This window comes from Phodopus roborovskii, unplaced genomic scaffold, assembly GCF_943737965.1.
Source record: "Phodopus roborovskii unplaced genomic scaffold, PHOROB, whole genome shotgun sequence".
Lineage (NCBI taxonomy): Eukaryota > Metazoa > Chordata > Mammalia > Rodentia > Cricetidae > Phodopus > Phodopus roborovskii.
In genome coordinates, this window is record NW_026126415.1 from 1,849,034 (window position 1) to 1,869,118 (window position 20,085).

A 20,085-nucleotide genomic window follows, 5' to 3' on the forward strand; every position below is an offset into this window, starting at 1 on the left:
GTATGTTGGTGTTTGCTGCAAGAGATGTCTAAAAGAGGCTTTTGTATTCCCATTTTACAGATGTAAAAATAGATGGATGTGGTATGTAGGAACACAAGGAAAAGAGTGCCAGGCATGGTAGTCAGTAGCAGTGGAGTGTAAGTCCCCCGCTGGGCAGCCACACCCCTGCTGGCCTCACCTGTGAGTATTGTCGCCTGGGAAACCGCTGCTTCCTCACATCCCCTTGGTTAATCCCTTCTCTGTCAGTCACTTCCATGCAAGCTGGAGAGACTACAAATTCACATTTCTGGAGACACATGGTCAAAACAGCACTTTATATTCAGTGTGAAATTCTTAAAATGAAACCCAGCTGTCAGATGGGAAGAATCGGAGAGGGGGATATTGGGTGTGCACGGGAATCATGGTTTTCCAGAGAGCTTTCTATACTTTGTGCAGACAGAGGAATATTTCCAAGCATCTATGATGCAGCACAAATGTGATTCTTTAACTTGGATTATGTGTCTAATCTGCAATGCTCCGTAAAAACCGAGAGAAGCATTAGGCCGTTCCATTGCCTTGCCTGCAAAGGAAATTTGCACATTCGGATGACCGGTTTTTCCTTTCAATTCTTTCCTAAGTGCTAGTTCATAAATGGTGTCTTTTGGTGCTCGAAATACTTCCTTGCCTTAATAACTTAATGTGTGAGAGTGCATGTGTGTCTCGGCTTGTCTGTCTCCACCTCTGGCAGAGCTCCTGCCCAGTCTCTTTGACTCCCCTGTCTTTCGCTTTCCTTGGGCTGGTGGGAAGTATCACATGTCCTGATGATTGAGGTCATCAGTCCCGTCATGACCAAGCAAACCCCCAGCTCAAGCACGATGCTTTCTGTTACTGGTCTAAGTCTGTGGCTCTTGGCTCCCACCAGGAGGGCGGCGAAGGGTGGTATGACCTGTGACCAGGTTGCTACACGGTCTGCTGTCTTCAGCACTGCATAAGACGTCAGACGCAAGTACTTCAGCAGCTGCAAGAGATTTCAGATTCCCAGATGTCTCATGAAAACTCTCGTGCTGCATTTAACTACTAAGAAATGTGTGGCTTATGGGTGTTGTCGGTCTGGATGAAATGCTGGGAGTCAAGTAAGGAAGACTGTTTCTCAAATATGAATTTCATCAGAGCTGCCCATTTTCTTCTTTTCACGTGAAACAATAGATTGATTATATGCGTTCGCCCAAAGTTTGCAAATTCATCTCAAGATCTCTGAGTCCAGGTCCTTCATACTAAACATGATAAAGATAAGGTATATCCAGTAACTCTTAGTCTGAAGATAACACTTGTGAGCACGTGACATTGTGTGTCGCTTCCATCATTAATACACGGTACTGTCACCCTGTTCTTTAACAAACTGGTAGTAGGCACAATTATTTTCACATACTGGCATCTAATAGGTTTTATTTTCAAGCCATATCATGGAATCACCACTTTGCAAATAGAAAAGTCAATATGAGAAGTTTTTGAAGAAATGTGGTTAATTTCAAAGTAACATACATAGTACAAGTCTCTAAAGTTCTAAAATCCCCCGTTACCTTGAGAACTATAAGTGTGGGAGATGGTGATGTGAACCACTGGTTAAGAAAAGCGTGCGGTGGTTTTCGTCATTGACACTTGTTCCTTATCGTTCTTTCTCTTTCTGAGTCCAGAAAACAGTCATAAGTTCCCGTTAGAAAGTACCTGTTCAAGGCTGGGGGGTGGTGGCACTCACCTTTAATCCCAGCATTTGGGAGGCAGAGGCAGACGGATGTCTGAGTTCAAGGCAAGTCCCAGGACAGCCAGGGCTACACAGAAATATCCTATCGGAGGAAGGAAGGGAGGGAGGGAGGGAGGGAGGGAGGGAGGGAGGGAGGGAGGGAGGGAGGGAGGGAGGAAGGAAGGAAGGAAAAATACCATTTTAAATTCATCCAGGATAATTAAACATTTACTGACACAGTATCCATTTGTAAGCTATGTGTATAGACGTGAACATTTCTAAGGGAACTGTCATGGTATGCGTATGTGTGAGTGTGGGTTTGAGCATTTTAATTTCACTTATCTAGACTGTGTTTCCCTTCACCAGAGGCTGGGAAGTGATAGACATGGGTATTGATTCTGACTAGCACCCTGAAGCTCGGAGTGCAGTGAGTGTTAATGACTTCCTCTCCGAGACAGCTTTTGATTCAGAGATGACAGAAAGTGCAGTTGGCCCCCTGGAGCTGTGGGTCCACGGCAGCCCACTGGTCTCGTCTTAATTGATAGTTGAACAGTTGAGAGCGTGATTGCCTGATGTCAATCAGTAAAGTCCTGGGTCCCTGTCCCAGCACTGGAAAGACAGAAAACAATTGGTTAACATAGGAAGTTATTTTAATGAGCTTTTTAAAAAAACTTACACATATAGATGACACTAATCTTTTCATGAGACAAGGGATTTTCTCAAATGTTTGGCCACTAGTGTGAGTTTTGTGCTCTGCTTCAAGGTATGGAGCGTGGCCACTCCCCTCTGGTGTTCATTAGCTGTCTGTTTCTTTAAGAGAGAACCGTGAGATAATGGTACTTGAAGCAATCTTCCCTCCCAATCCTTTATCAGTTTTGGAAAATGTATTACTGAAATCTAATTCAAGAGCAGTTTGTTTTTAATGACTTTGCTTTATTAAGTTCTTTGAATACCTTCCACTTAATTTTTCATAGAAACAGACATTATCTTTTCAAGTTCATATTTCATCTGTTGGCATCACATTAATTGAGCTACTTAATGATAAGAACAAATATGATTGCCGTGAGAATTGTGAAGCAACTTAGGAGCAGACATAGTAGAAAAACAATCCAGCGCCTGCCATGGTTTTGCGTGGCCTGTCAAAACCCATCGTGTGGGAGGCTTTCCTTGCCTCGGGCTGCCTGCAAGCCCCTTTCCAAACTCCTGCTTCGAAGCTGCCAAGACATGAGGCTCGTGGATGAGTCTCCGGCAGCAGGGAAAGACATTCTCTCCCCATGACTGAAAACACGGCAGTCAGTTGCCCGGCCGTGTGTTACCCGTTGCCCTTGGTCAGGTGTGATTCTGAGAGGTAGGCAGGCTCTTCTCCCTCAACCCCTACTCTGACTTACCACACTTCCTGTCTTCCATTTCCTCCCAGTGTTTCCAGTTTACTTCCGTGCTGCAGCCAGATGACCAATTGCCGGCCGGAACGTCCCGGGTGTACCGGGACAGAGCCATCGGCACCACCCACTGGCAACTCAACATCTCATTGCTTGCCATGTTTGTCTGTCTCCCACTTAAGGCCCCAACATCTGGACGTTGTCCTGTTAGGTCAGAGTGCTGCTGTAGTTCCACAGGCCAATATTGCCCATGTTTGTTTGACTTCTACATACTGCTCAGACTTGCTATTACCGCTACTTTCTTATACTTCAGCGGACACCTCATCGATTATGAAAATCAGATAAAGGGGTTTTGTTTGTTCGTTTGTTTGGGGGTTTGGTTTTTTTATTTTTAATTTTTATGTATGCAATGCTCTGTCACTGTTAATGAACTGTTTATTGCCTTATATTTTGTTGAGTCGGAGGGAGAATCCTTTGTGTTGGGAGCTAACAGTGGTTCAGTGATCGGCGTATTGGATAAGCAGAAAGAATAGATCTAAAGGAATCGAAGCCTATCCTCCAGGGTATCTGATTGGAGACTAACTGGTTAATGTCTGTTTGTAGCATAGAGCAATATAATCAAGCAAGCTGAATATGAGGCATAGCCAAAAATCTGTTATAATATGCAACAGACTTTTCAGAACGTTCAGAGTATGAAATAGGTTGAGGAATTGCCATTCGCAAGTCAGCTAACGTCAAGTTATGCAGACTGTTACGTAAAACGAGTCTTTGGGAGAACACGATGCTCTCTCTGACAGTGGTGGCTTTGGAACACGGTAAGCTTCCTTCTCGTTCCTCTCTTGACATAAGCAGAGTTGTGGTGGGAAACAAGTGCCTTCAGCAACACAAAGCATAGACTCACAATGGAATGTCTTGGGAACACAGCTAGCGATCCAAGCACGGCAAAAGGGACATAATCTAAGTTGACCCATCTCAGCTGTTGAGGCAGACGCCACTGTCGGTAACTGACGAGCTGTTTTTCTCTTTCAGGTGCTTACAGCCCCGCCCATTACTTCATAAAATGTAGAACTCATATCTTTAGCCTGCGTTTTATGATACCAGGATAGCCATCCAGCCAGCCATATCAATATGCACAGTTAATGGCTATTAGGGTAAAAAAAAAAAAAAAAAAAGCCAAACTTAAAAGAATCAATTTCATGGTGACTGCATCTAGTTAGGCGAGTCATTTAAGCAACATTTTACTCGTGTGTAGCAGACCGTTTTATAAGTTACTGATAGCTTTACAAGCCTCCGTTTCAGACAAGCTAATTGGTTGTCTCTGATATGTGTTTGGGGTTTTCACTCATTAATTCCCTTTCCTGTCTAGTACACATTTGACCAGCTCCCATACAGGCAGGTTATACCGTCAGGAGAAAGTTTGTGGGCAATGGGTTTCAGAGATCCTTACCATATCTGTTTCTATAGTAAGGATGAATTATAATCAGAAAGAATCCCAAACCCTGGCAGCGTTTGGTACCAAGAGTGAATGCCCTTGTGCAAGGGTGAAGGGTTAAGGGAAGGAGGGGGAGCTAAGAAGGGACCGGTGCAGGGCTGAAGCCTGGCGGCTTCTGTAATTAATGGTGTTATAGATCGTTATTGAAAAGGCTGCCCACACCTGCGTGCAAAGGCAAGCGCATTCTTGAGGCTTTCCCTTCTTCGCATGCGTGTGCCTTCCATTGTCTAAGGTAAGAAGCAGATGCTTTGTTTGGACACAGATTAAAGGAATAGCTCGAAACACAAGTGTCCTATTGGTCATGCATTTTTGGAGTGGTTATCTTTTCCGTGATGGGTTGTTTACTTTTCTGTTTGCAAAACAGCCCATTGCAGCTGCCTGTGGGCATGTGTGTAATAGAGTTTAAACCAATTAGACCTACAGTTTTGAAACTGTTTATGAGATCAGCCTTCTGTGCGAAACCTTGACCTGATTAATTAGAGCAGTAACTCCACTCCGATACCCCGTTCCCTTCTTAGTGTGGGGTGAAACACGGGACCTGGTTCACAGTCTTTGCCATGATAGTTCAGCCCTTGAAGTCCATTTTAAAAAGAAACAAACAAGTGTCTTCGGTGGCCTGCAATGTTTTAGGTACATTAGAGAGAACAAAACAGTTTTTTTCACTGTTTCTGTTCCCAAGGAACTAAGGTCCATTATTGCATATGAAAAAAATTAGAGAATAATTACCCAAATAGGGGTTATTCTTTGAAAATACAGTTTAACACAGATATGTAGGGATGTTTTCTTCTATCAAGACTGATACCTCTCTCATTAATTTATACAGGAATTGTCTATGATGCCTGGTAGAAGGAAAACAATGACTCAGAGAGCTAAAGAACTCACAGGGTACAGGCCTTTGCCCATGCAGTCCAGGCCTAGAAGCCAACCAGACTTACTTTTCTTCAGCTCTTCGGTTTGTTCTTTCTCCGTGTACCAGCCCTATGCTCAGACTTTGTATCTTAGCATCGTTCTGTTATAGTAGACAGCTGCCCACAGCTCCCAGAGCCCTTCCTGAGCATTCACAACAACCCTTGGCGGTCTTGGTTTCCTCTACCAAGGTATACTTCCATTTTGTGAACCACTGGGTGTTTTTATCTTTTTAAATTGGGCTTCTTGGTATTCAAGCCACAACTTCTTCAGGTATTCAAAAGGCGGTGCTAGAAGTAAGCAGTTAACAGTCCAAACTAGAGAACTGGTCAAAGAGATAGATGTAGGGGAGAAAGAAGTAAGCCAGGGCCCCTGCCTTCAGCTGTAAACTTAGGGCCCCCTGTGCTCTGTGTGAAACACATCGTTTAGCATTTTGATTTTTGTACCTTATTGCATGTTGTTAGCTCTAGTGAATGTAGAAATGACAAGCTGTGAGATATATGTGCCTAACTGGATTTTCTTTTTATACTGATAAGAGACACAGTCTTGAAAAGTAACATGAAAGGAATATAAAACTCCCTGTGCTCAAATCAGCCAATGAAAGAGATTAAAACAGAATCATATGGCATGTATGTGATCCAAGAGAGTAACCTTTAAAGTAAAAGTTGGGAGGGTCAGTTTTCTCCATGAGTGTAGCTCCTGATAAGTTCACCACACTCCAGTGGAAGGCTGCAGATCAAAGAATATTTGCATAGCACAAATCTGTCTTGATTGAGGGGGGCACAAACTTGGGTGAGAAGGGAGAAGAGGGTTGGATCTGGGAAGGTAAATATGATCAAAATAATTGGACAAAATTATCAGGGGACTAATTAACATATTAAAAAAGTAAAAGTTGGCTTAACCTTAGGAGTCTAAGAAAAAATACAATATAATGTCCAAGCAAGTGGGATGAAAATGAGACTGGAAATAAGTAAAAATAGAGAAAATAGGGAAAACAGTTGACAAAATAAAAAATTAAATGCGTTGAGAATATCAACAAAATTGACCAAAGTTTATCCAACTAAGTAAAAACAGAAGACTTAAATCAACAAAATGAGGTTTGAGAATGGAGTCATTGACAGCGGACGTGACAGAAATAAATACAATTGCTGGGGCATGACATGAAAACTGCTTGCCAGTGAGTTAGATAGCCCAGATTAGATGTATGCATTATACCCAGTGAGTTAGATAGCCCAGATTAGATGTATGCATTATACCCTGTGAATTAGATAGCCCACATTAGATATATGCATTATACCCTGTGAATTAGATAGCCCATATTAGATATATGCATTATACCCTGTTAATTAGATGGCCCAGACTTGATGTAGTGTGTATACACTCTGTGAGTTAGATGCCCCAGATTAGAGACACATCATAAAATGGAAAATCTGAATAGAACTTAACAAGTAAGTGCATTGTATTAGTAATCAAAACATTGACCCACACGAAATTATCAGGACCAAATTTCATAAAGTGTTTTTAAAATGAACAATCCTTCTCAAGGAATTCTTTCCAACTCATTGTGTGAGGCCGGTATTCCTATGATCTTAGAGCCAGACAAAAATATTATATAGAAAATAAACTACAAGCTGGTATCTCCTGTGACTATATAGGAACCTTCAACTAAGAACTGGAAAGATAGCTCATCTGGTAGAGGAATTTGCCACCAAGCCTGGCACTGAGCTGGATCCTTAGGTCCTGCACGGTGGAGAGAACCAGATCCCACAAGTTGTGATCTGACTTCTGCTTGCGTGTCATGCAATCGTGTACTCGCACGTATAAAAAAGAATCTTTGTATGACCAAGTTGGTTTTATGTCAGGAATGCAAAGGTGTTCCAGTATACAGAAATCAACACACAAAACACATATCTTCACAAAAGATGTAGGAGCATTTGGCTCACATAGAGTGAGCACAGAACCTCGGAAATTCTACTCATAGAAAAGATAAGGGAGAAATGAAAATGTATTTACCCAAAACATATTTCACATCACATCATTCACAGTAGCCAAAAACTAGAACTAACCCCAATGTCTGCAAGCCAATGAAAGGGTAAAATGAGAGCTCCATGCACCAGAGTATAACTCAACCATAACAAGGAGAGCAGAGTTGATGTGGGCAAAATTATCAAACTATTTATCAATAATATGAAAAGAAAATACCTGTAAAGCCAAATGTAAAGATGTTTGCTAAAGAACTGTAGATTCACCCAAGCAATGAAGGAAAGAGAATCCTCAGAGAAGAGGGCTGGAGAGATGGCTCAGTGGTTAAGAGCACTGACTGATCTTCCAGAGGACCTGGGTTCCATTCCCAGCACCCACACGGCAGCTCACAACTGCTTCTAACTCCAGTTCCAGGGGACCCCACACCCTCACACAGACCAGACAGACAAAATATCTATGCTCATGAAATAAAAATAAATTTTAAAAAGTCTTCAGAGAAGGTTCCAGAATTTTAGAGACTTTGAATTATTTGACGGGGGGGGGGGGACCCCAAAACCTTCTTTAAGACTTCTCAACTACTTAAGGATATCTTAGTTGCTATACATTCTGGATAGTTTAAAAGGATATCAAATGTATTAAATTGATAAATGGGGTTATAAAATGTTGCAATAGTTAAATCCTTTATAAGTAAGCCTAAAGAACCTTATAGGTACCCTGAATTTAAAAAGCTTATAGACATAATATTAAAATGACCACCAAATCTTCAGGGGAAAAAATAGACAGTGTACGTTCAGTAAATTATATATTCGTTTTAAAACTGCAAAGTAGCAGTAGCTACTTTCTGTGTACTGAGAGTCACCTTTAAATGACACCAAAATTTTCAAGGTGACAGAAAGGCTGTGTGCCTGTCAGCACACATATTATTAGGCATATTATTAGGGAACTTGATAGAACACTTCTCTGTGCCTTAGCCAACTCTTGTGGCCCTTAGCAACTCTACTCTCTACCTGAAGACCAGCCAGGCTGAACATAAAAAGGAATTAAGACATGGCTGTCTTAGAGACGTCGGACCTGCCGACTAGACTCCTCTTTCCATATTTGACATCATGGCTGGAGCCTTGGCCAGGCTGGGAAAAGCGAACTGCCCATCTCAGTGAAGTGTGGGTCCAAGTGAAGAAAACGCGGCCAGGCAGGGTGAGCTCGAGCTATCCCAGGAGCTGAGCACCCAGACCACGAACTCCTGTACTTGGAAAGAACACAAAGCAAAATGTTCTAAGCCTGAGCTTGGATAGTGAACATTCCAGGCTGTGTGACATGCTGTCTGCCTCTGTAGCAATTACCCAAATTTGCAGTTGTAGCATAAAAGCAGCCATAGATAATATTTAAGGGAGTGAGCATGCCCTCTTCCAATAAAACTTTATTTATAAGTAATTCATGGTGTCTGGGTGTGGTAGTGGTGATCCACAAAGGCTACTGTGACTGAGGTAGTCCCTAATCTTAAATGGTTTCTTTTTTCATACCTCCAAGGTCTCCTCTTGAAGTTATAGGAATTCAGCCATGCTCTAAAAGATGATTGGGGTGGGGGCAGATGTGCAGAAACACACCTTTAATCCCAGCATGGGGCAGGCAGAGGCAGGTGGATCTCTGCAAGTTTGAGACCAGCCTGGTCTATATAGTGAATTCTAGGACAATCAGCAACACAATGAGACCCTGTCTCAAAGCGGTGCTGAGTTGGCACTTATTTGCTGATCCTTTCCATTTGTGGGGAGAAGAACTTTGGTCTAGACACAGGGGTTTCGGCAAAGGCCTGCAGGCTGGACTCCCACTTGATCAGATACGGACGTAGAGTGGAGCAGTTGCAGACACGGGAGTACTGAGTCTCTTGCGTTTGTCCCTCAAGACCAGGAGCATCCTGCTCATCTTTGCCTCTTAATGGCGATCTCATCAGCAGGTTTCGTTTTGTTTTTTGGGCAGGAGAATGAAGTGAGCCCCTCAGACATCAGAAAGAGAAAATAGAGGTAGCTTGTGCCAGACTTGTAGATTAGCAGATCAAGCAAATCTAAGAATGCGTATCGGCTCCTAATTTCTACCACCAGAGCAAATGAGATCGTTGTGCGTGGTCATTGTGGGACATGCTAAGTTCCCCATGCAGTGGGAACTGGGCTTCTGTGTAATTACTGTTCTAACGTATAACATCCTGCACACAACCAAGGTTACTGGCTTGGGAAGGAGACTTGTAATAAAGGCAAGGCTTAGTCACAGGCAATAACCTGAAGTCATTTGTCTGGCTTGTGATCGTTCCGAGGTCAGGCAACTGCACTGAACATGAGCTTCCTGAAGAAGCTGTGTGATGAACACTCTCCATGCAGCCCTCTTGAAACCAAGCATCCACCTTCGTGCACGCACGCACTCGCACACAGTAACACGGATTTGGGGAAGCACGTGTAGTCATCCTCCACTCCTCATTGGTACTCAGACAAGTCTGTGCACTTTGGGAATGCTCCGTATTGATTTCGTTTGTATTATCTATTTCTGTCCTCAGTGGTTCACTTAGTACCTTTCTAAATCCTTGCAAGCAGGGCTGAGAAAGGGGGTCAGCTGTGCAGCGCTCTGGACCAACCTTACCTTTCTTTAAACAAGCTGCCAGCAGTGTACTCTGAATAATCTTAACGATGTACTTACTGCCGCTGCCTCCAGACCCTCCTGCAGCCGCTATGTGGGTACAGTTCTCTCTGACCTTCCTTGGTGAAGTTTACCAACTCAAGTCTGCCCCCAGGAGCTCTCAAAATCAAGGCAGCAGAGGTAGATGAGCCCCCTTTGCAAGCACACAGTGGTTACTCAGTGGGCAGCAGTTTAAGGGCTGACTCTAAGAAAACCAAACCAAACAAACAAAACAAAGCTGGTTAGTTGCGCTTGAAGATTTTAGAGATGTAAGAATATTGCAGAGTGTTGATGGTTTCATGCATGACTCGAAGTTTGCTAGCCTCATCCCCAGAGTTACATAGAGAGGACACGCATGAGCTGTTGCTAGTCCTGGTGCCAGCAGACCCCAGTGTGTGACTCAGGAGGAAATTGACAACTATCTAAAAAGGCTTTCCCTGTCGTTACAACAGGTTTATCTGCTGAAAGCAAGGGGCAGGCTAGAGATGAGCAAACCCTGTTCCTTCACAGTCATGGGAAAGGCCTGACAAAATTACAGTCAATGCAGGTCCCCTGGATGGCCTAGAACCTGGAACAGAGACGTTAAAGTCATACATGCCTACCTAGCACAGAAACCATTGTTGAGGGATGTGAGTTTAGCTCAGTTCTAGAGTACTTCCCTAGCATATGCAAGACCCAGAATCTGACTCTTATTACCACATTAGAACAAAAAAGGCAAACAGCAAAAGAAACTCCCATGGTGACCAGTTAATATATTTATTTAAAGTTATAGGAAACCAATAAGCGGTTTGATCAAGGTCGCTAACTCAGTTGCCTTCCAAGCTAGCTTGCCCTTCCGTATACAAAGTCCTACACGTACATTTTTTGGATTGTGGAGTGTTGTTGTTGTTGTTGAGACAGGGCCTCGCTATGGAGTCCATAAGTGAACCTGGAACTCTATATAGACCAGCCTGACCTCAAACTCACAGAGATCACCCGCATCAGCCTCCCAAGTGATAGGAGCACAGGTGTGCACCACCACACAGGCGCAGACAGGTGGTCACCACCACACAGGCGCAGAGTCAGGTGTGCACCCCACACAGGCACAGACAGGTGTGCACCACACACAGGCACAGACAGGTGTGCACCCCACACAGGCGCGGGCAGGTGTGCACCCCACACAGGCGCAGGCAGGTGTGCACCCCACACAGGCACAGACAGGTGTGCACCCCACACAGGCGCAGACAGGTGTGCATCCCACACAGGCGCAGAGTCAGGTGTGCACCCCACACAGGCACAGACAGGTGTGCACCCCACACAGGCGCGGGCAGGTGTGCACCCCACACAGGCGCAGTCAGGTGTGCACCCCACACAGGCGCAGGCAGGTGTTTACCCCACACAGGCACAGACAGGTGTGCATCCCACACAGGCGCAGGCAGGTGGTCACCACCACACAGGCGCAGTCAGGTGTGCACCCCACACAGGCGCGGGCAGGTGTGCACCCCACACAGGCGCGGGCAGGTGTGCACCCCACACAGGCGCGGGCAGGTGTGCACCCCACACAGGCACAGACAGGTGTGCACCCCACACAGGCACAGACAGGTGTGCACCCCACACAGGCGCAGGCAGGTGGTCACCACCACACAGGCGCAGTCAGGTGTGCACCCCACACAGGCGCGGGCAGGTGTGCACCCCACACAGGCACAGACAGGTGTGCACCCCACACAGGCGCGGGCAGGTGTGCACCCCACACAGGCGCGGGCAGGTGTGCACCCCACACAGGCGCGGGCAGGTGGGCACCCCACACAGGCGCGGGCAGGTGTGCACCCCACACAGGCGCGGGCAGGTGGGCACCCCACACAGGCGCGGGCAGGTGTGCACCCCACACAGGCGCAGGTTGAATTTCTTCGCAGCCCTCGCTCAGTTCTAAGCCCTCAAGCTATCAGCTGTATTGACAGATGACCTATGCCGACATTATCATCCTGAACTTCACAACAACCAGAGACAAACAGGAAGATGCCTTTATTTCTGGTCTCTTTAGCGGCCCCCTAACGGAGGACTTATCAAACCGGTCGCCGTAGTGTGAGAGCTAGTCTAAATAACCAACCCTATCACCTTTATTTGAATCCGTTGTTTCTCTTGCTCTTGACTAAAGTGTAGCCAGGGGGCGGGGTTCGGTGAGAGCCCTTGGGAAACTACATGTTACTAACCAGTCTTTTATGATGGTTGGAAGGGCCCGGACAGGATACTGGTCTGCAATAACTGTGATCCCAGAGGTGCCCAAGACAGTACTCTAGCCAGGCTGCTGCTGCTTCTGCTTGGCTTGGGATTCTGTCTTGCAGTTGTACAAACTGCTGCTCTTATCCCCCTCCCCATTCCGGTTCCCCCCCATCCCCGCCAGGCACAGGGTCCTGGAGCACTCCACTGCCTTCGCCGCTCAGTCACTGCAGTCTTGTGTGAGGGTGCATGGATGGTTACGTTACAAATTATCAGCTGGGCGTTGGCTGCGCATGCCTTTGATCCCAGCACTGGGGAGGCAGAGGCAGGTGGATCTCTGTGAGTTGAAGGCTACAGTAAGAGCGAGTTCCAGGACAGGCTCCAAAGCAATACAGAGAAACCCTGTCTCTAAATAAATAAATAAAAGTTACCAATCATCAGCTTCCATAGATGGCTTCAGACCCCACTCTTCCACGCTGTCGCTGCCATCCAGACTGAAGAAGAGCCCCTTAGGGTCTGCCGGTATTTCTCGAGGGAAGTGTGTGTGGGAAGCAGACACTCCGCTTCCTTCAGAGGCCCCAGGCAGGCGCGAAAGGCACCGCAGAGGCTGCGCAGGCCCAGGTCCACCCAGGAGATGTGTTAGACACCAGAGGCGGGCTATGACATCTTCAGCTTTAGCAATCACCATCTGGAACTTGTGGCGTTTAGCTCTGTAGAACGAGAGATGTCATAGCATGGCTCGGTCCCACGTGGTCCGCTATCACTCCCGACTCTGTCTTTAGTGTATTACCACACGTTCATGTGGGTCAGAGCCCTCTATAAATATCCAAGCTCGGAACCTAAGCCTATTTCACATAAAACACAAAGTCACCCCTGCTCTAGTAACCCATCCTTGTAGTACCAAAATATGTTAAAAAAAAAAACAAAACAAAACAAAGCTAAGTCACCCCTGGGCACACACTGCTTACTTATATGGCTTACTAACAAAAACGGGAGCAGTTTACTTATCACTATAAGTAAAAGGAGGTTCGCGGGTGTTAACAAAAGACCAGTGGTTAGTTAGGAACTATACATGCCTTCTAAAAATTTACTCACAGAAATTGAAAGTAAAATTTTAAAGGAAGTGAGGGTTAGTCACCCAGAGAACATCGTCACAGTTGCCTCTGTGACCCTGTAACCAAGAAGGACTGTCTTAGGGTTTCACTACGTAAAGAGAGAGAAAGGCCATGCCCAGCCCCGGGAAAGGGATTCCTATGATGTGTGATGTCTTGAGAATTTAGCAGCTACCACAACCATTCAGCGGAATGGCCACGTCTCCTTTATAAAAACACTTTGCAGTGGATCCAATGTGTGAATGATAGAATTCAACCATGCAAATCACTCAGCGCTCATGAGCGGAGCAGGGCTCTGGTGACCTAGCTGAAGTCACTCGGCCACTGTCGGAGGCTTTGTTTTTCTATCTCTAGGGTGGACACATGGCTACTGACCAATGGCAACTCTGACTACCCTGAAAATAGCTAAATGACCACAGGTTACCAGGCAGCTGCCTTCTGATGTCATTCCCCCAAATGTCATCTCCTTCTAGCGCTTTCCAGCTAACCATGACATGTACGCAGCAGCAAAGTGTTACAAAAGACCTAGGTTCCTATTTAGAACTTGTCTCTTCATAAAAACAAAACAGTCTTGAGCAAAGCTCCTCACATCAGTGGTACTCTTTCACATTTGGCAGGGGACACGGGTTCAAACACATCATCCATGTATGTCAGGCTCAAACACTACTCTTTACGATGAGCGTCCGCAGGCATAAAAACATGCTGATAGAGAGTCAACGCGACTGTAATTTTTATTGTAACAGCGCCGGAGAAGTAGAGCCTGATGTCAGGTTAGGGTAAGAGAACAAAATGGAGCATCCACCACCCCACCCCCCCCACCCCCACCCCTCACCCCCCACCACCCCCCACACCCCACACCCCACACCCCCCACCACCCCCCACCCACCCCACCCCCACCACCCCCCACCCCCCCCACCCCCCACCACCCCCCACCACCCCCCACCACCCCCCACCACCCCACCCCCCCACCACCCCCGCTTGTTGCCCTGCAGTAGTCATGTTTAGAGGCACGAGACGATAGTATAAAGCTGTGTTCCGGCGGCAGAGAAACTGATGGTATTCAGCATCTGGGGGTTGCAATCTTGTCTTGTTTTAAAATTGATATTATAATTGTATGGAGTCCTTCAAACGCTACGTGGGTGACTGTGGCAGGGTTAGATCCCCACTTAGGTTATAGAGCTAAAAGTCTCAAGTTACTCGGCCATATTTGTCAGCTTAACACTGCGGGTTCCTCTGCCCGATGAACTCCCTGCCTCCGCAGCTCCTGTCTCCTTGTTTAGGATTCGATGGGACCTACCTTTAGACATCTTTATTCTCTTCCAACTGTGTCTCGTGAGAAGCATGCTCGAACTCACTAAGTTCTTTGTCAGGAATTCGGAATGTGGCCAGTTACTTGTCAATCATTAAATACAATGTTGTTTTCAAATTAGTTTTATTCTCTGTGTGTTTTCCTTTTTTTTTTTTTTTTTTTTTTTTTTTTTTTTTGCTATGTTTTGTTATTTGAGACAGGACTTCGTATGTACTCCTGGCTGGCCTGGAACTCACTATGGAAAACAGTCTGGCCTCAACTCAGATATGCCTGCCTCAAATTTACGAGTGCTGGGATTGAAGGTCTGTATCGAAATTTTTAAATGAACTCCTAAGAAGAACTCTTGCTAATGAGATACATTTGCCTACTTACTATTTTTTTATTACTGATTTTTTTTCATGGCAAGTGCTTTTTTCCTATCATTATTATTTTGTTTTTTGGTTTTTTTTTTTTTTTTCAAGATAGGGTTTCTCTTTGTAGCTTTGGTTGCCCTGGCCCACTTTGTAGACCCCACTAGCTTCGAACTCAGAGATCTGCCTGCCTCTGTCTCCTTACTGCTGAGGTTAAAGGTGTGTGCCACCACCGCCACCCAGCTCCAATTAGTATTATTTAAAATGCTGCCCTTTTGTATTAAGTTTCTAAAATGTTGATGGCGCAGCTTACTTCCTGCACCAGAATTTGTATATTACCCGTTGATCATCATCTGGTGGGAAGCATTATTGGTTAAATACCAGATTGCATTACAAGCATGGCAGGCCCAGTTTCTGGAATAGTTGGTAGACTCTAAGATGGGAAAAGGGAGATAAACAGCTTTGATTTACACCCTTTGGGGGAACCCTCTCCAGCTGTGGCATTGACCACATTCCTTCTCTGTGCCCTCTGCTGCTCTATGCCCACCTGCTAACCAAAGGCTCCCCTCTGAGCTCTGCCCTCGGCCTCTGGCATTGATGGTCATTACACAAAGACACTTTAGGTTTTCTTAGAGGGAAATTGTTTTCAGTATTTAATGAAGGAAAAAAACCATGAGGATGGAATGGAATTGGGGTGGGAAGGATCTTGTTTGGTTTGGTGTTTTGGATTTTTGATTTTCATACACATCTGTATATATGTTATATGCACGTGTGTATTTATTTACATGTGTGTATGAAACTGGTGAAGGTACCAAGTCTGACACTGGCGATGTCCTTCAGCCCGTCTCCAGCTTATTTGCTGAGGCAGGATCTTGCAGTTGAAGCCAGGACTCACAGGTTCAGGGAGACTAACTGGCCAGCTTGCTCTAGGGATCCCGTTTGTTAGCTTTGTGAGGGTGCGGGAATTAAACCCAACCAGCACTCACATGTGTTCTGGGGGCCCAAATGCTGGTCCCCACACTTTACAGCCAGTATTTACTGCTTAGCCACCTCCCCAGCCCTCACACGCGTGCTCTTTATAAGCAAGTGTGCTCTTTAAAGAATCTGTTCAGTGATTTGAATGAAAAATTGTCCTGGCCTATTTTCTAAGCCATCGTTTTCCGATCCATGCATGAAATAAGTTGTCATTACTCTTCAGAATTCGAATCAAGAAGGCCCTTCAGTTCTCATAGCTTTTTTAAAAGAATGAAAAAGGCATTTATTGTCAATTTGAAGTATGCACAAGAGTGTGTGTGTGTGTGTAGGATCTCACTATGTACCATTGACGGGCCTGCCTCTGCCTCCCAGGTGCTGGGATTAAAGGCGTGGGTACCATGGTCAGCCTTTTAGAGATATTCTCGAACTATAAAATCTTAGCATTATTTTCATTTCTAAATTAGTACAGAGTTTGGTTATTTCTGAGTGAGACATGGTGCACACATGTAATTCCAGTACTTTGGGGCCAGGGGCAGAAGGATTGGCCACAAGTTTTAGGGGTTCTGGAACAGTCGGGGCTACCTACAGAGACCCTGTTTCAAAAAGCAAAAGCAAACAAACAGATAGGTCACAACAAGAGCCCTTTGTAGTTTGGATACATCCCCTTGCTGAGGTGAGATGGTTGGGATAGTGTGGCTTTGCCCTGCTGTGCGTGAATGAGAGAGGAGCTGGAAGAAGTCTTTACCCCATCTCTTGAGAGCGTGCAGGCCCTAGCTGTGTGACACTGATTTAGTCAGGGGTTCGAGCCTTCCCTCCCAGGTAGTCCAGGACTGGAGAGGAAGAAGGCTTGAGACTCATGCATATGTGTAAATCTGGTAATTTATCTAGACCCGTCTGGGCAGCCTTGAGGACCACCTATACCTTTAGCTCCCGTTCTTTCCTCCACAGGATCCTTTCCCGGCTCTCAGAAAGGTGCACTAGAAGTTAAAGGAGCGACAGGATAAGATCACGGACATTGGTTTCTTTCTGGGTTGTCTTGTGTGGTTGATAGGATCCACACTTTGTCGGGGTAGGACAGCAGATGTTGCATGACTGACAGTGGCTAGAGTAAGTGGAATCTTAGGTGTTCTTATGTGAGTCTCCCTGCACCATGGTTCATGCAGTTCTTTCTCGGACTTCATAAGAGCTAGCACCCCAGCAGTTGAGTGCAAAATCAGAATGGTGCGTCACAAGCAGGTCAGCGACGCCCAAAGGAAACAAACATTCCCAGGGTCACAGCATAAAACCCTGTTACAGCGACAGCTGTGGGCAGAGTCTTAGGAATGCCCGCACATGGCTGCTCATATACAGCCACTGACATCTCTGTCTCTCTCTTTTTCTCTCTTCAGATCAAGAAGTATTTTGAACTTGAACCACTCGCACGTGGAAAACGCTGGATTCTGCAGCCCTGCTCGCTAGATGACATGAACGCTCTGAAAGACAGCTTCTCCCAGCTCATAAACTTGTTAGAAGAAAGGGACCTCGAGGCACTGAGGATGTGAGCCCTGGCACAAACGTCCCCCGGAGCCTCGAACCGTCATGTTGGCTTCCCATTCTGACTTCATGTTGGTGTCGAGGCTCTCGTGGCTTCGGCATCTGTTTCCTCTCGCTATCTCGGACTTTCATCTCTTCTGTTAAAAGCGACTGTTCTGTAAGTCAGGTGAATTATCGTCGGCATTAATGTCAAGTACACACTACTGAGGGAGAAGTCGTTCTCCGTTTACCACTAATTATGTGCACCGCACGTCTCTTCCTTCTGTGGGTCTAAGAATCTCTTCCGTACTCTGTGCTAAAATGGATGGAACTGGCGGCTCATGGAAAGGGGGCCCCTTCCGAAGAGCTCAGAGAAACTTAAGTACCCTCACTAACTGTCCCCTGGCTTGAGCTTAGAGGGTCGAACTGAGACTCCACACTGCGTGTGTGCTATTCCAATTTCCATGATCTAAGGGTTTGAGTTTTTTTACATCTTATTTCCTCATGTCTATCTCTCGTGTGTGTGTGTGTGTGTGTGTGTGTGTGTGTGTGTGTGTGTGTGTGTATGTGTGTGTGTGTATTGTGGGCTATGAATGAATGATTGACCACCCAAAACTTCACCCAGCCATCTTTTCATAAGACTGGCTGGGAAGAACGTTGAAAGCAGATGTGCAAAGCTGGCTGGACTCCGCCTGCAGCCTGAGGAGGAAGGCACTCTAGCTGAGGGAGCTGGAACAAATTTAGGCACAGGCATCGCTGATCCCATTTGATCAAGTCCTCAAGTGTTTCTTAATGGAGTCTGCAAAAGCCAATCTGCAACGTAAGCATTTGTTTTTTTCCTTAAAAAAAAAAAATCAGAAATGAGTGAATGAAATCAAGACGATGGCTTTTCAAACAATAAACATAACAGACAAAGTCTAACTCCCAGTTAGGGTTTAAGCTGTCTTAGATATGATGAAGCTCAGAGGAGCCCTGTTTGTTACTCCTTCATCAAAGCTCTGGTGTCGTTTCGGGGAGTCTGCTCGGGCCGATTCAGTAGCTAGAGGCCTGTCAGTATTCCTATTTTAAACCTCTATTCTCAGGGGTGTTGGTTTGCCCTTAGAGTGTGCTGGGCTACAGCAAATAAATAAGGGCCTAGACTCAGTCTTTGAAACTAATTTTTTTTTCAACTTAATATAAATGATAAAATTGCATAGAGCAATGTACAGTTTTAGTAAGATTTCACACCTTTGACCTTTTCTAAGTCGGGAATAATCTATGAATGTCGAAGTTCATGGACGAAATATTCATTGGCACATCTTGTAAACTTTGGGCCACATATCGAGTATATACTAAGTGGCCAAATGATAGAAAACTGCTCCTTACACCCAAGCAATAAAAACGTGTCATTTTTTAGGTAGTGTAGATCAGTGCCTACATGCCCCAGAGTCAATGCCCTATTTATTACGGGGTGACAGGAAACCTTGTTACTCTCCGGAGGACAGACTTCAAGACCCTCACAGTGCTCAGATGTAGAGTTTGATTTCATCTTGGAAATGGATTTTAATAAAGTAATCCCACACTTCTTTAAGCTTTTCAGGGAAAAAAAAAAAATACATATAGCTTAGACCAGAGAAGGGTCCACGATGATTCATTTGCCTAAAGTATCCCTGAATATTTCTAACCGTGTGATGATCCACGGATAGCACAAACCTTTAGTTATGATGACCCAGTTACATAATTCCCGTTTTCATTTTATCTGTGAAGATAAATATATAAATGATTGGGGGGGGGGGGAGGCTTTGCCCTCTCTGCAGCTTCATTAAATGTAGAATGTTGTCTCTTTTTGAAGATACTGTGGCTGAGTGCTCCTTACCATCTGTTAGATGACTTCCTTCCTGTTGTCTGTGTGTGTTCATGTGCGCCAGCCATGGGCTTCCCCCCCCAGCCCGGAGACTGCCTCAGCGTCGCCGCCGCCGTCACAATGAAAACATTATCAATCAGTACCCAACAGCAGCTGTTTTTTGACAAGTTTCTGTCTGACGCCCGATGCTTTACAACTGTCAATAAGACTCTTTCTTTGTCTAGCAGGTCGGCGTGCCCTGTCTTACTGCCCCTCTTAGCATCCTGTCTCTGTAACCCTAGAATTTGCTGTGTTTGGGAAACCCCCGTGGGGGAGGGGAGAGGGGCGGGGAGGGGCTGTGCGGCTCATGTAAGGTTGCCACAGGTGTCTTAGTTTGCATATTCAAATATATAGGAAAACACTCTGTTATGTATTCCTTCAGTTAGCATCTTGTTATATTTATGGAAGTCACCCATTTTTGTACCTTCTTAGCTGAAGCAGTTGCCTTTTTTTATACTGGCAATTAATTTATATAAGACTTTGTATCTGCCGTAGTTTACAGTATTGGTTGCTGGGTAACTGCCATATTACCCTGTCTTTCTATTGAGATATAATCTATACTTAAAAGTTGACAGGTTCACGTGGACATTTGCTAGGCAAGAAGAACT

General features: G+C 45.4%; 1 protein-coding gene across 1 annotated transcript in view; it reads left to right on the forward strand.

Annotated features, from left to right (window-relative positions):
* Nucleotides 1–17,639, forward strand: part of Arl15 (ADP ribosylation factor like GTPase 15) — a 347,400-nt gene extending 329,761 nt beyond the window's left edge. Inside the window, exon 5 of the mRNA XM_051183077.1 lies at nucleotides 17,472–17,639. Coding sequence (XP_051039034.1) covers nucleotides 17,472–17,624 — 153 coding nt within the window. The 3' untranslated portion in view covers nucleotides 17,625–17,639. The remainder of the gene's footprint in view (nucleotides 1–17,471) is intronic.
* Nucleotides 17,640–20,085: the final 2,446 nt, after the last annotated feature.